The sequence below is a fragment of the Pinus tabuliformis genome, chromosome 9, assembly GCF_031772625.1.
Source record: "Pinus tabuliformis cultivar Carrire ecotype Pingquan chromosome 9, CPIR1, whole genome shotgun sequence".
In the NCBI taxonomy this organism is placed as follows: domain Eukaryota; kingdom Viridiplantae; phylum Streptophyta; class Pinopsida; order Pinales; family Pinaceae; genus Pinus; species Pinus tabuliformis.
Genome location: NC_142307.1, coordinates 1,290,334,797 through 1,290,350,561, shown reverse-complemented (window position 1 = coordinate 1,290,350,561; position 15,765 = coordinate 1,290,334,797). Strand labels below are relative to the sequence as shown.

Here is a 15,765-nt window from a genome sequence, read left to right as displayed (position 1 = left end):
GATCTCTAAAAATGTCAAAGAAGTGAGTATGGACAACCTTTTCCAACCCCTGTTTTGTGCAATGGATGTTCCCTGCATCATCTTGGATCTCCCAAATATGTTTTTTGTTCCTCAAGTGAGATGCAAAACAGTGACGAAATTTAGAATTCCCATCACCAACTTGAACCCAAATAGCCCTAGTGTTTAATCACCATCGTTCCTCTTCATATAATATGGTGTTTTTAATGAAATTACCCAAAAAGTTATTATAGATATTACATTTATAAAATACATTTAAAAAATTGTTTTTATATTATATAAATTTATTATTTAAGAAAGAAATATTACTATTGTTATTTTTAATTCTACTTCAGATTTATGATGAAGAGTGTTTTAGTAGAATAGTGATGAGGCCTATCATTATAAAGAGGAGAAATATCTTTTATTTCTATTCAGAAATGTTCTTTAATATAATTTTATTATTTAAAAAAAAAATAAGTGTTTATTGTTTTTAATGTTTACAATTTGAGACATTATGATGCTTTTGTGAAATTGCAATGAAGAGTGTTTTAACTTTTATTAATTCAATTTTTTTAGTTTTTATATTATTTTAAAATTAAATAATATTTATAATTATGTATGGTTAAATATATAATATAGTTGATTGAGGTTATTTTGAATGGTTGTTATCTCTTTTATTTAGATTTAATTATTTGTAAGTAATATGATGATAAAAAACATGATGATGAAAAATATTGATTTAATAATTATATGCATATAAATATTATTATATTAATTCTTAGTTTAATACTAAAACTAAACCAATCATTTAAATTTTTTTAAAATATATTTAATTTATTTTTCAAAATTTAATAAATGATTTTCATTTAAATATATTTATTTAATTTTTAAATTTTTAAAAATTATTTTTTAATTAAAATTATTTAATTTATATTATATTTTCAACATACAATTATTATTACTACTAGTAGAAGGGTATCTATAGAGAGACTTTGTCCTTATGTATGTGACTTTTTCAATTATACATGATGTAGGTGTCTTTTTCATTTACGCATTTTTATAAAAGAACATGCAAAAATAAACTCCATCATTATATATGTATTTAATACGCAGACTCTTTTTCATTTACGCATTTTTTAAAAGAACATGTAAAAATAAAGTTTTTCATTATATATATATGTATTTAATAAGTTTATATAATTTTTTTTATTAAAAAATAAAGTTTAAATAAATTGGATAGTAAAGAATATATATTGTTAAAATTTTTTTGGATATAAATTGTGTATAAATTTTTAGGGTGGACATTTTATTCATCATCTGGAGTATTTCAAGTGGACACTCCACTCATCATCAGGATAAAAAAAAACAAGCCTATAAATAACTGTGAAATTTCCACTCTCAAAAGAATGTGTTTTTTTTTCAAAGTTATAAAAATTAATTTGGAGAAAAATAACTAGTCTAGATTAATTTTAACTTCGAATAGGGATCAAATCCCTTTTCACTCTTTTGCACTTCAAGCAATTTGATCCTTTTCGGTGATTAGTAGATCCACATTTAAAGATGGATTTAGATTGGTGCAATTATTAATTAGAATTTTTAACAAAACTTGTCTGTATAATACATTACAACATCTTCTATAGTAGGTTAGAGAGCACCCTTTGATTAAGTAACGGGCCTAGATCCATCTTAACTCTGGATCTACCATGATCAAATCTCTTTTCTCTCTCACACACATAAGAATACCATTGGTAAAATCATGAGTTGTGAAAATCTGGAGCCTAAAATTGCCAATGGTAAATTGACTAGTTTACCTCAATTTTATTTTAAATATTAATTATTTTTATTTTTATTTAATTTGACTAAGTCAAAATGTTTACAAGATGGGATAGCACATTACAACATTCTTCCATACCAGAGTGAAGAGCCCTCAACAAAATAAAATTAACTTCAGGGGATAATTCAAGTGATGATAATTGTGATAGTAAAATGTTTGCTAAAAACACTTAAGTAAGCACATAGAAATTGTATTCACTGTGGTTTACTCTCTATCATACAAGTATGAAATGAGCAATAACAATAATAATAAATAATTTATTTCGAAATAGTCTTTTTCAAGGGAATTCACCAAAATCCGAGAATACAATTTCAAGATTTTTTGTTGTTTAAAATACATTTTGGATTCAACACTGCTGGATTCTCCAACGGTTCGACTATATGAAGAGGATTTCGAAGAATAGAGCCTTTCTTCAGAAAAAACTTGATCTGGAAATTTTAGTCCGGATAAAAAATTATTATTGGTTTAGATGAATTTGCAGGGGCGGATGGAAAGATCCATATTTCCACACAGCTATTAAGAGCTTTACACAACAGGGGCTTTTTCTTTTGGGCCAATGCCATTCGAAAATGGGATGGCGCAATTCCTATTTGGAAATTTGCATCAGAAATGCACCTAAGTGGTGAACTGGAAATTCAATGGAATTCTACCATATCTACAATGCGGGCACATGGTATATTTCGCTTTGCAGACAAGGATTTCCTCATTTGGAGGGGACATGGTGATTCATCGACTGTACATGCAAAACATATTTATCTTCAGTTCCAATACTCAGAATCTGAACTATTTGATAACATCTTTCCATCAACGAAAGGTGTCTTCAGACAAGGGATCCCACAGGATATCCACATGCTTTTTTTGACGGAGCTGCTCAACATGGTTTTTGCGCCTGTGGAGTTTTCATTATTCCAAAGGATGGTCAAGCTTTCGATATACATTGGAATGGAGGTGCCGGATCCAACAATAAAGTAGAAGCTATGGCCCTGGCTGGTCTTCTTACTATTTGTGACTTTCTTGACTTACAAAAGCTTCAAATTTTTGGAGATTCGAAAGTCATCATCAATCATGTACAGTCAAAACATATCATAAGAAATATCAATCTTTCTGGATGGCTGGACAGGATTGAGGCTATATGGAGTAGCAGGAAGGACTACTCAATTTCCCACATTGCCAGGGAAAAAAACTGGAGGGCAGATGCTTTATCAAAACAGGGCCTATCATCTCCATAGGGTATCAAGAGGATGCAGATAACTGTGGACAACATCTTTGATCAAATCCAAGACTATAATTTTCTATATATTGAAGTCTATCTGGGTACATAATTTTCTATATATTGAAGTCTATCTGGTATGTTTTCTGTTTTCCCAATATTTTGACTTCCTTTTTGAATATTTCCATGTACTTTTGTCTCATGGGACCGATTTTTGAACTATCTTTTGTGCTTTTAGCAATTATCTCTCCATTTGAACTATATGTAGCAAAACAGAAAATGATTCTTGAATCTTTCCTCATTATGTGGCTTTGATCCACATATTTTCTGCCATATCTGGTGGTTCCCATATAAATATTGCTGTACATTTGTTTCTTTGATGAATATAACACAATATATAGCTTTTTTTCGTGCTGAAAAAAGATTTAAAATAATTAATATTAATTAAATAAATTTAAATGAATAAATATTTATAAAATTAAATTATAAATATTTAATTAAATTAATTATATAATAACTAATTTATTTAATAATAAAAATTGCTTGAGAATAACTTCAAATTTCATTTACCACAACAAAAATGTTTAAAACTTCTTTACTCAATTATAAATAAATCTAGATATTGAAAATTAAAGCCATTAAAGAGCTGCTTAGCACCGGCCCAAATTGGATAGATGCCAAACCTGCAAAAAAGAACTCTTGGATTCGACACCATTGTGAACGGGCGATGGGAAGATGTGGTAGTAGGAGGCTAGTCCACCTACTACAAGACGCACCCCCCTGTACCTTTTAATGGAGAATTCTGCAGTGTGAAAAAAATGGCTCCACATGCTTTGGAGGGTCGGTTCCGATCCCTCTGATCCACCTCCACAAGTTTCGACTGAACCGAAATCACAATCAAACAATCAAACTTTCCCGAGCCTGAGCCTGAGCCTGCAAATATACTCTGGATGATTGATACAAATTTTACTACTTAGTAATGATGGTTAATTGCCATGGATGATTATACAGATTTCACTAGTTAATAATGATGGTTGGTTGGTTTTAGTTAAAGAGTTTGTTTTTGGGGCTTAGAGTTTTACAGAAGTATAGAACTGTATATTGAATGTGTTATGATGTTTAGATACTTACAGACAGACATTCACCCGTGAGTCATAACTGGTAAATGGGTGTAATTGAGTTAAGAAATTATATTTTACAGAACAGCAATTCCTTCGTTGGTGAAAAGTAGAATGTTACCGAAATTACAGGGATCGCGTTAGGTACCGGCGTTCCGTAAAGTGCAGGCAGGCAATCAAAGGGAGCGAAAAAGGTTAGAGCGGCTGCAGATGGGTTCAGTATGTTTGTGGGATTCCATGGAAAGCGTCTATCCGGCTATTTTGGGCGGGTCGTAAAGTCCAGGAAAGGTAACGCGACGCGAAGACAAGGCAGGGAAAGGCAATCCAATTTGAGAGTCGTTTGAGATCTACGGTCATCTAGGCGCCTCGGGAAGCGATGAAAGGAGCCGGAGCCGTCGATGGGGAAGCGGTGAAACATCCGTGACCGTGAACAATTATGGAAATCACTGAAAGTGGGTCAGCAGATGTATGTTTGAAGGGTAAAGAGAAAGTGCCGTCTGGATCTCCAAATTCGTGACGATTCTGTAGGACGATGAATAATAAATAATCAAAAATTGGGACGGATGGATGTCATTCTCTCCCAACTTGTCTGTACTTACACACTCTCTGTCGTATCGCACGTGCTGGCAGGTACTTTGTCTGCCTCACTTTCATGGCTACCCTTTGCCCATCATTTTATCCCATCAGACTTTTCAAGTTTAACCTAAACTCTAAAATTTTAGAGACTTACAGATGGAGTTGTCTTTAGTGTTATTTTTTGGAGATTCCGGGAATCCCGCGGAAAAAATTGAGGTTAAATCTTGATTTGTATTATTTAAAATGGTTTTTTAACTGCATATTTGGATTCAGCGCCCTGAAAAACCCCTAGGATGCTTTGATTGTGCAGAAATTACCTATCAACCTTGCGATTTCAATAAATTGCTGCCGGATTTTAGAGAAATTTGACCGGAAAAACCCTCCGGAAAAGCCTCCAAAAAATCTCACTAAAGACAACTGGCTTACACCAATTTGATAATTACCAGTTGATTTGTTCGTCAAATATAGCTTAAAAATTTACAAATTTTTCACCCTTTAAATTTTTCCAAGTTTTTTCTTTTAAAAAACTGTGAAAATGAAACAACAAAATGTGAAAACGAAAACTAAAAAATGAGTCTATTTTGAAATTCCAACTCTAGATCCATGACACTCTCATAAATACCTTAGAAAAACAAAGGTTAGACCTTTAAAAAGGGAGTGAGTATATATATATCTCTATCTAAAATAAATATGCACGGTATTGTATTGCGGGCATAATAGAGAAAGCCAGCCAGTGTGTCTCAGTCACAGTCTCAATCATGGCGTCTTGTCCATGGAACAGAAAGAGGCGGGGGAGGGCCCAATGGGTATGGGCCTGGGCGTTGGGCCATGCCTATTCTTTCCACCAGAATCAATGTGCCCTTCCACTTTTCCCTTACTAGAAGCCGGCCTCTACTTTGCCACTACCCTTTCCTTTTCTTGCACCCTACTGTCAATGGTTTTCAGAGGTATACATCACATTACAGTGGGAGGTGCATTTCTAAAAGATGCCCATCCATCAATCCGGATCTTTGAAGTCTTTTTGTCTTCCAATCAAATCTCAAACCCCAATTCCTGGATTCCTTTGTTCATTGCTTTCCCTTCCATCCAAATTTTCTAAAGAAGCTTCCCCAGAAACAACACTATCATTATTAGAATCATTTGGACCTGCAATTGGGTCAAACACATGTACACCACAATGCCAAGTATCTTTTTTTCCTGTAACTCAGTTGACTCTAAAATAACCATACAATCTCATAACTCACAACCACCTTCAAATCCCATGCCAAGTATATTTTTTTTCATGTAACTCAGTTGACTCTAAAATAACCATACAATCTCATAACTCACAACCACCTTCAAATCCCCATCAATCTTAACAATCTCATAACTCACAACCTTCAATTTCCTCACAAAATCAAATGCTGAAAACGACCTTCAAGCTTCACTCCTAATCATTCAGAGCAGAGCAGACTTTATGTATGAGGGTACAAATTTAAAAGAATTGTTTTTAGAGCGATTTTTTGGAATCTCAAGTGCTAAAATCTGGTAGAAAAATTTGAGGTGATTTCTTGATGTGTGTTATTTAAACTGGTTTTTTGACTATATATATAAATTCAGCACTTTGAAAAACCCCAGGGCACTTTGAATGTGCAGGAGTTACCCATCAACCTTGTGATTTCAATAAGTTCTTGCCTTTAGAGAAATTAAACCAGGAAAACCCTTCTAAAAAGCTTCCAAAAAGTCTCAGTAAAAACAACTCCAAATTTAAACATGTGACCAGCCTCTCTAGAACCATAAATTCAACTCATAACTCACAAGCTTCAAATTCCTCACACAATCAAATGGCGAAAACAACCTTGGCTCAATAATTAATAACCAACTTTATGGATGAAGCCACAAATTTAAATGTAACCAACCTCTCTGGAACCACAAATTCAACTCATAACTCACAAGCTTCAAATTCCTCACACAATCAAAAAGCAAAAACTACTTTGCCCCAATAATTAATAACCACTTATGAATAAAGCCACAAATTCAACTCATAACTCACAAGCTTCAAATTCCTCACACAATCAAATGGTGAAAACAACCTTGACCCAATAATTAATAACCAACTTTATGGGTGAAGCCACAAATTTAAATGTGGCCAGCCTCTCTGGAACCACAAATTCAACTCATTTCTCAGAAATTCCAAACTGTAGAGTTTTGGGGATGGTGAAATGCAGTCTATCATTTCATGCAATTTAGTGCGACCGCGACAAGGTGACGTAATATTCCCCATCAACAACTCCTGTAGTTCCAAAGTACAATAACAAATCTGCTAATGAGCACAGCTACTACCTTACAGAAAATTTACATCCAACAACTTTGACAACTTTGCCATTAAATCATGTGTTTAAAAATAATTATCATTATTAATTTGATTTTTTGTATTAAGTTGCAGCATTTTGATTTTCATTTTTCAAACGTTATCATAAAACTATTAGTCCAAGAATTGGAATCTTTTGACTCCAAATTCCACTTTGATGCATTATTCTCACTTCACCTAAGTGATGTTATTTGCCCACCACTTGTCCCGTCCCTTTCTAAGTTATGAAGGACATTGTGCCTATTATTGCTTGGCTGCCAAGTTTTGAATGGTAGATAGAAAGGAATTCACAGCTTATTGATTAGGATATCCTTTATAAAAAGTCCAAAATAATAATAAATAAAAGCTCATGGAAAAAATTACCTGGAGTATGGAAGGCAAGAACAAGTTTTAAAAGGTAACTCGCTCCAAATAAGTTGGAATCTCTACCTAAAATGTCAATTTACCAAATAAATTGGAATTTATATCTAAAATATATTGAAACTAAGTTAAAATGTCAACTTACTCTTTATTATTGAAACTAAGTTTCCCATGTAAATTGGAACTTATATCTTGAATTTCAATTATTCAATAATAATTCAATTTGAAACTTAATAAAAACGAATTACTGTTGAAACTAAGTTTCCAAAGTGGAATTTATATTTTAAATTTTAATTTAATTGAAGTTTAAAAAAAAACAAAATATTCTTTTGAATTTTTTTTTTTTTTTTTTTATTAGTTTATAAATTATTTTTTTAAGTTATATATATATATATATATATATATATATATATATATATTCTATAGGTGTTTATTTTGAAATATAATTTGCATAATTTTGGTAAGGATTTAATTTTTATTAAATATTTTAAAATATTTTTAGTAGTAATCATGTATTAAAGATGAGATTTATTTAAATATAGTTATGTCTTTTTTACCTTTTTAATAAACTGATTAATTTAAAAAAAGTCATAGAAACATATGCCATATGAACATGAGATATGACATTTTAGGCACATGGTATTAGTAAATCAGTGGTCCAGTGTATTGTAAGAAAGCCTAACTACATTACTGAAAATGTTGTTACATGTCATATATATATAACTCATTTATTATTATTTTTATATAATTAATAATAATGATAATTTAGACTAAAGTTATAATTTAGTTATAATTTAGTTATTCTTTATGATTTTTTGATAATTTTGATAGTGAACAATGTATCATGAGGTAAATGTTTCGATCCCTATCAATGTATCCGAACAATTTAAATTGTATGATTTTGCTTATTTAACGTCCAAATGGTAAATGAATGAAGTTACAACTATAATATGAATTCATTTAAAAAAATTAAAATAAATATAATGACAAGTCAACATCATCAAGTAGCAACTGTGTTGTAAATCGCTGAGTCTTTCTTTTAACAATGCCCATGTTTTCATTAAATTTGGAAACAATGATGTAGGAGCTCGGGATTGTTCAACGGTGGGAGCATGGCTAGGGTTTCCTTCTCACCGCCTGAAGAAAACATTTCTTGCTTGCCTTCCTCACAATCGCGCCGTCATCTTCACCTTCACGGTCGGCATTAGCTCTTCGGATTTGTTGTCAACGAACCACCCTTCGTTGTCGCCGGGATTGTCTGCAGGATGTTGGACATGGACGAAGACGTGGTGGATTATTCTGCTGACCCTAACCCCTATGAGCCTATCTGGACGCGCCCTAATGATCCGCTGGAGGCTACGACTGTTGGGGTTCAGGTTTCACCATTTCCGTAGTTTTCCGTTATTCCTCCTTCCTGTTCCGAACTCGGTCCTTCCTCGTCCTGTCTCTCATTTGTTGTCCTCTCTATCGACTCCCCGGGTCTTGACTGCCCACCCTTATCAACGGCTACCCTCCACCTTCTTGCCTCTTGCGCACTGCCCTCCCCCCCTTTTGACCTGTCGCCTTTGGATGCTACGCCTCACCAGATACCCTTTGATTTCCCCTCCTCTATAGGGTTTGATACTGTGGCAGGCCCCTCACATCTGTCATCCAACCCTTTTACTCCCCCTGCGACAGAGCCGGTTCCCACATCCTCCCCTTCTGGTTGCTTCAATACACTAGTGATTAAAGTCCAGGATAACTCCTCGCAGCCTCAGTAGGAACATCAAGGTTCACAGGACCCCTTGCAGGATCACTCGACCGCGCCGCGTACTGGTAAGAAAAAGTTGAAGTGTGTTAAGGCTACCTGCAAGGATTTATCACTAAATTTTGGTGAAGGGTCCCAAATGGGGGAAGTTGTTGACATGGCTAGCAAGGTTTTAGTGGGTAGAGTTAGAGGTTGAGCTTATTCTGCTGCTCGCCTTCGCCTCTGGGTCAAGGAAATTCGGCGGAATCTTTTCAAGGAACTCCTAGATGTTCATACGCTGGCAATGTTGATCTGTGGTAGCATCGAATGTGCTCTAGCCACAAAATCTGGTGGAGAGGTTGGGGCACATGAGATCTCCAATACCCAGAAAGGGTTTGGGCAAATTCTAAACAGTTTAGGAGATATTAAAATAATTAATATTTTTAATGGAGTCCTTAAGTCTAAACATAGGGAAATTAAAATATTAATGTGGATTAATATAAAACTATGTTATAATGGTCCAAAAGGCATGGATCAAGCCAGATCTAATCTTGGCCATCAATTAGGGACTTAATCTCGATTGTTGATATGTCAACCAGGAAATTGTAAGAGGAGGCTTGAGGGTCACTTGGAGGACACACCAGATTATCAGTCATTCTATTCTCTAGAGTGGGGTTTGCTAAGAGAGATAGAATCAGTGATCAGAGTTGCAGCTGATGGGCAGTGAGTATAGAGAGAAAGAGAGGCAAAGATAGTGCCAGGATATCAACACAAGAGCCAGAGAGAGTGACGCAGTAGCATCCAGGGCTCACACAGGGCCACGCAGAGGGAGCCAGGAGCTGCGCAGTGCTTCAGAGAGGCTAGTGTAGCTGATGTAAAGGGCCAGAAGGTTGACATAGGCCCATTCAGGGTGACACAGGGCCAACGCTGGGTAGAGAGAGGCTAACGTAGTCCAAAAAGGCAAACACTGGGGTTTCTAGGGCAGATTGGAGCTGAGGAACTGCCAAAGGGTTTATCCGGGGTTTCAGCCAGGACATTTGTCTCAGACTGAGAGGTATTACTGCCAAGGTAATTATTTGTTGGGTAAGAAATATTTGGCACCCACATTGTACTTTGAAATTGCTTAATAAGAAAACCCTTAGATAACTGCATCAGTTTTCTCGCATTGGGTTTTTCCGAGGACATTGGTCCAAAAATAATGGTGTCATTTTGTATGCTTGTTTCTGTTTTCCTTCAGTTGATTATATGTAATATGTTGAGCATGTACTAGTGTTTATTTTCAGTATTTACATTGTAAATAAATTGTTAAGTAATGAAACAAGTAGGTAGGAATAAATCAGTAAAGTGCATGGAGGGTTTCTAACTGGTAGACTTATAAACTTCAACAGGCAAGGGGATGGTTTGCGCTCATCTTCCAAAGGGAGGAGTACACCTCTTGGGCACTCTCCAGGTATTGGCATATTGAGATGGCCCCGGTTTTGCTTAAGTGCTGGAGCCCATTATTCGATCCAGAACGGGAACAAATTGGTGCTGGACCACTATGGGTCAGGTTGCCAGGGTTACCCCTCCACTTTTGGTTTGAAGACATTTTCACTCGCATCGGGAATGTGCTTAGTACCTTTATGTATTACGACAAGACCTATATCAGCTCAGACAATCGATCTATGGCATGTATTTTGGTATACCTGGATATCAGAGAAGGGTTGGAAGAGAAAATCACTCTACAGTGGAAGAACTTCACTCGCATTCAAATCTTGGATTATGAAGGAGTGTCATTCAGATGCCAAAGGTGTCATAAGGTTGGACATCTTTATAAGGAATGCCCTCTGGTTCGCTTGACTGCCACTCCTACCAAGGATGCTAAGGATGTTGCTCCTGCTGCACCCACAATAGCTGCCAGACAGACTCCTCGGTCCAATGTACCTCTAGCAACGATGGGCGGATCGACTCAACTGCCATCTTTGGCCTCCCCCCGTCCTCCCTCCTCACATATGATGAGATCCAAGGCTGCAACAATGGTTGCTTGCTCATCGGGTATTCCTCCACCCTTTTGTTTTGTTTCTGAATTTTCATTAAATTTCACTGATCAACACTTTCATACTACATTTGCATCTATTCCAGACATTACTTCTACTGCTATTACCTACCCCCTGGACCTCAATCAACCTGCTATCTCGACTACTCCCCCTTCTATCCCTGGTATGACTCACTCACCCCTCCCCCGGATCTCTCGACCACCTCAGCTCACTCTCATTTCTACAACCTCCGATCCCATGTGTCTCACCCACCTGAGCATATAGGGATTGTATTGACCTCCCATCCTCATTCTTCCAAGACCACTAGGGGTTGACAATCCCACATTTCTAAAGCTATCTTGCAGGCTGGGGTGGAAGTGGCACATGGCAGACAATCCACACTTTATTGGGTACTTAGAGCACTGATTACCCTCCCTTGGCCACCCTCATGAAGTGGCTATCCTTTAACTGCAGAGGACTGGCTAGCCCTCCCAAAAGACTAGCCCTGAGACGATTATTTGAATCTGAGAATGTTGATATTATTTTCCTTCAAGAAACCCTTGGTTTGGCTGACCTGGTCATTCCTGTTCTGCAATCATTGAAGTCGGGCTGGACCTTCCATGCACTTGATGTCATTGGGCGATCCGGAGGTCTTGCTCTGGGCATAAACCCTCGCACTATCCAACTCAAAGCCTCCTGGGGAGGATCTGGATTCATCGGTATAGACATCTACTCCTCGGAATTTGGCATGGATCTCAGGGTTCTCAATGTATATGCCCCCTGCCAAAACAGAGCTGATTTTTGGAACCACCTCCTCAATCTATCATTTGTTAGATCTGACAATATCATTTTGGGAGGGGATATGAATTTCTCCATTGGATATGGGGAATCTTGGGGATGCAATGCACAAGTGGATCCCTTATCTGACACTATGGAGCAACTTCTTGAACAACACCACTTGATTAATATACCTATGATCAAATCTCAACCTACATGGCATAATAGAAGAACTGGGGATGCTGCTCTGGCCAGACGTTTGGATAGGTTCCTCATCAAAGAACCTCTGGTAAGAACCTTTTCAAATTATAGACAGTGGGTTGGATCTGGTGGAATATCTGATCATTCTCCCATCTTCATGGAGCTGTCAAGTCCTTTCCAGAAGCCTAGGGCCCCTTTCAAATTCAATGCCACATGGTTAAAGGATCCCAATTACATCAATTTAGTCACGGATTACTGGTGCTCTCATCCACCTACAATGGGGAGAACCATTGCTGAAGGATTCTGTCATAACCTTCTTGAAATCAAGAGATTATCTATTAAATGGGCAAAAGACAAACGAGACCGGGATGAACAGACTCTCATTACCATTGAGTCCAATCTAGCCGATCTCTTGGATGAGCAGGGGCGAGGATTTATATCTGCAGAGGCTAAATCAAATCTCATTGACCTAGAGACACAAAGATCCAAAATTATTAAAGATCGAGAAGAAACATGGTGCCTTAGAAGTCGAGCTACTTGGCTTCAGGTTGGAGATGAGAATACAAAGTTTTTCCATAATTATGCAAAGGGAAGGAAAGTCAGCAACACCATTTGCACATGCCATTTGAGGATGGTCAACTCGCAACATCCTTTCATCAGCTAGCACACCTAGGCAACTCACACTTCCAGAAGCTTTTCAAGGCTCCCCCTGGTGCCACCCTTGCCGAAATAGTATAGATAGCTGGTCTCTTCCCTCGGTTTGTTGACCCGGAAGAGGCAAAGGATATTATAAATCCTATTACTATGGGAGAATTGGAAAGCATGCTAAAATGGTTCAAAAAAGATAAAAGTCTGGGACCAAATGGATGGACTATTGAGTTTTACTTAGCCTTTTACGATACTATTGGATAGGATCTTCTAAAGGTGGTGGAGGACTGCATGATTTTAGGGAGAATGTACGAGGCCATCAACTCTACCTTTATCTCCCTCATCCCCAAAACTGACTCCCCTATATCTTTCAATGATTTCATACCTATTTCACTCTGCAACTGTCTATACAAGATCATAGCCAAAATTATTTCCAATAGACTTAAGCCTATTCTATCATGTCATATTTCTCCGGAACAATTTGCTTTCCTCCATAATAGACAAATTCATGAGGCTATTGGCACAGCTCAGGAAGCCCTCCACTCCATTAAGACAAAAAATCTTAAAGGTGCCATTCTAAAAATTGACCTCTCAAAAGAATTTGATCAGGTGAGATGGCTCTATCTCAAAATGCTTCTCACCCATTTAGGCTTTCCTCCTCCCTTCATTAATTGGGTCATGTGTTGCATCACTACTGTCTCATTCAGTGTCCTGATCAATGGATCTACTTCCAACTTTTTTCATGTAGAACGTGGACTTAGACAAGGATGCCCCTCACCTCGCTCCTCTTTCTTCTTGTCATGGATGGACTTAGCAGATTAATTTCCTTGGCCAAAAGAGAGGGGCAATTACAGGGACTCAATATATCAAACCAGTGTATTCTCACCCACCTCCTTTTCGTCGATGATGTGCTCATCTTTCTCAATGGAGGCATTCGTGACACCAGTGCATTCTATGATATCTTGTTGCACTTTTCTTCGGCCATAGGTATGGAACCTAATTGATTGAAATCCACTATCACCCTTTTAGCCTGTACCCCACAGGAAGCTTGGGTTGCATAACAGAAATTCCCATTCTAGAGCCATGAACTGGATGATGGGCTCAAATACCTTGGGTTCTGGATCAAACCACACTGCTACAAGATTGCTGACTGGATATGGCTTGTGGTTAAGATCGAAAAAAAACTACTCAATAGGAATCACAGATTCTTCTCTAGAGTGGGTCGATTAGTGCTAATTAAAATAGTCCCAGAGGCTACACCTGTGTATTGGATGTCTCTGGCATGGATTCCTAAAGGAATTTTATCCTGGATACAAAAACTTTGCTGCAAATTCCTTTGGAATGGTTATAAGGAAGGAAAACCATTTTCCTGGGTGGGTTGGAAACACATTGCAATTCCAAATAAATGGGTGGCTGGGGATTGAAAGACCTAGCCTCCTTTTCTCATGCATTAGCTGCAAATATGGGATGGATTATCCTTACCTTCCATAGTCTTTGGATAGAGGCGATCTACTACAAATATATCTGACCACATTAGATTATGGATTGGATTCGCTTCCCTACCTAGCCGAGATATGGGACATCCATGGTTTGGCGAGCTATATTAAATACCTTACCCACCATCAGGAATGGACTCACTTGGAGAATTAGTGATGGTTTATCGGTGCGCATTGGCATCGACCCCTAGACGGGCTGTGGCAACATGTTTCGCCTCCCTCCTGACCTCATTCAATTTCTCAAGAACAGAGATATTATTATGATTGCTCATATTGCTGACCCTGGGAATAGCACAATTTTTACACAAGCATGGGAAACAACTGAGCATCTAGGTATTCCTGTGCAATGGCATCAAGATTGGGATGGCTATATTAATGCGCTGTCAGAATCCCATGTCCAAATAAAGGATGGTGCCAATGAACTCGTTTGGGCCCCTGCTGCTCATGGCACTTATTCCCCCAAAGCTGGTTATCCCATCATTCATGTTGCCCATAGGCCGCCTGAGCTATTGGATTGGTGGCGCAGTCTATGGAAATTAAAATCTCCTCCACGAACTAAACTATTCATGTGGAATTTCTATGGAACAAGACACCAACAAGGGTCAATCTAATGAAACGATCTTTCTCTGGCCCCTCATGGTGCGTGCTCTGTCAACAAGCAGAGGAAACAAATGATCACCTTTTTCTATTATGCCCGATGGTGCTTCACATTTGGGAACAAGTTCTAGCTACATTATCCTTAACCAACAGATGGCATGGTCTCAATGTTTTAGAAGCCTGGGAACTATGGAGAGCTGAGACCTCGAACCATAAAGTCCACTGCCTTCTGCTACTTATTTGTTGGACTATTTGGCTCATTAGGAATGGGATCATTTTCAGAGATAGAGTGGCTCGATGGTCGTCTTCCATTGCCAAAATTGTATCTGCATATCATGAAATCCCAGAAGAGAATCACACCCCTGTTGGCCATGTCGTGACACCTGAAGTCATCGATCACAATCTACCTTGGGCATATTTTGATGGTGCAGCACAAGCACAGGGGTGTGGGGGGGGATAATATTGCATAAAACTGAAATCATCTCTACAGAATTCAGATGGGTTTAGGGATGGGGACAAACAATTTTGTAGAATTGATCTCTCTTAGACACCTCCTCCATTTTTCTCTCGCACATGCATGCAATCACATTCAGATATTTGGAGATTCTAAAATCATCATCAATTGGTTCAACAACACATCTGCATGTCATATGCACTCTCTCAGAAACATTTTGGATGAAATCATGATCTTAAAAGCACAATTTAATTATATCTCTTGTCAACACATTTATAGGGAGTGTAATACGGTTGTCGACCAACTTTCCAAGGAGGCCATGACACATCCCAGAGGACTGTGTATAATATAGGAGCAGCTAGGAGAAGAACATTACCAGTATTATCATCGTCCCTATATAGAT

The 15,765-nt window shown here is 37.4% G+C and overlaps 1 protein-coding gene across 1 annotated transcript; it reads left to right on the top strand.

The window, feature by feature from the left end:
• Positions 1-10,640: 10,640 nt before the first annotated feature.
• Positions 10,641-12,831, top strand: LOC149153291 (uncharacterized). The gene is made up of 2 exons (XM_089443774.1): positions 10,641-11,373; positions 11,744-12,831. Exons 1-2 carry the CDS (start codon positions 10,641-10,643, stop codon positions 12,829-12,831), a joined length of 1,821 nt encoding a protein of 606 aa, XP_089299900.1.
• The last annotated feature ends 2,934 nt before the right edge of the window (positions 12,832-15,765 follow it).

Excerpts from the sequence above, each read along its gene's own strand:
- LOC149153291 (XM_089443774.1), top strand. The coding sequence starts at position 10,641 with ATGGCCCCGGTTTTGCTTAAGTGCTGGAGCCCATTATTCGATCCAGAA. Across the intron at positions 11,374-11,743 it reads TACTCCCCCTTCTATCCCTG|AAACCCTTGGTTTGGCTGAC; the intron begins GTATGACTCACT and ends TTTTCCTTCAAG.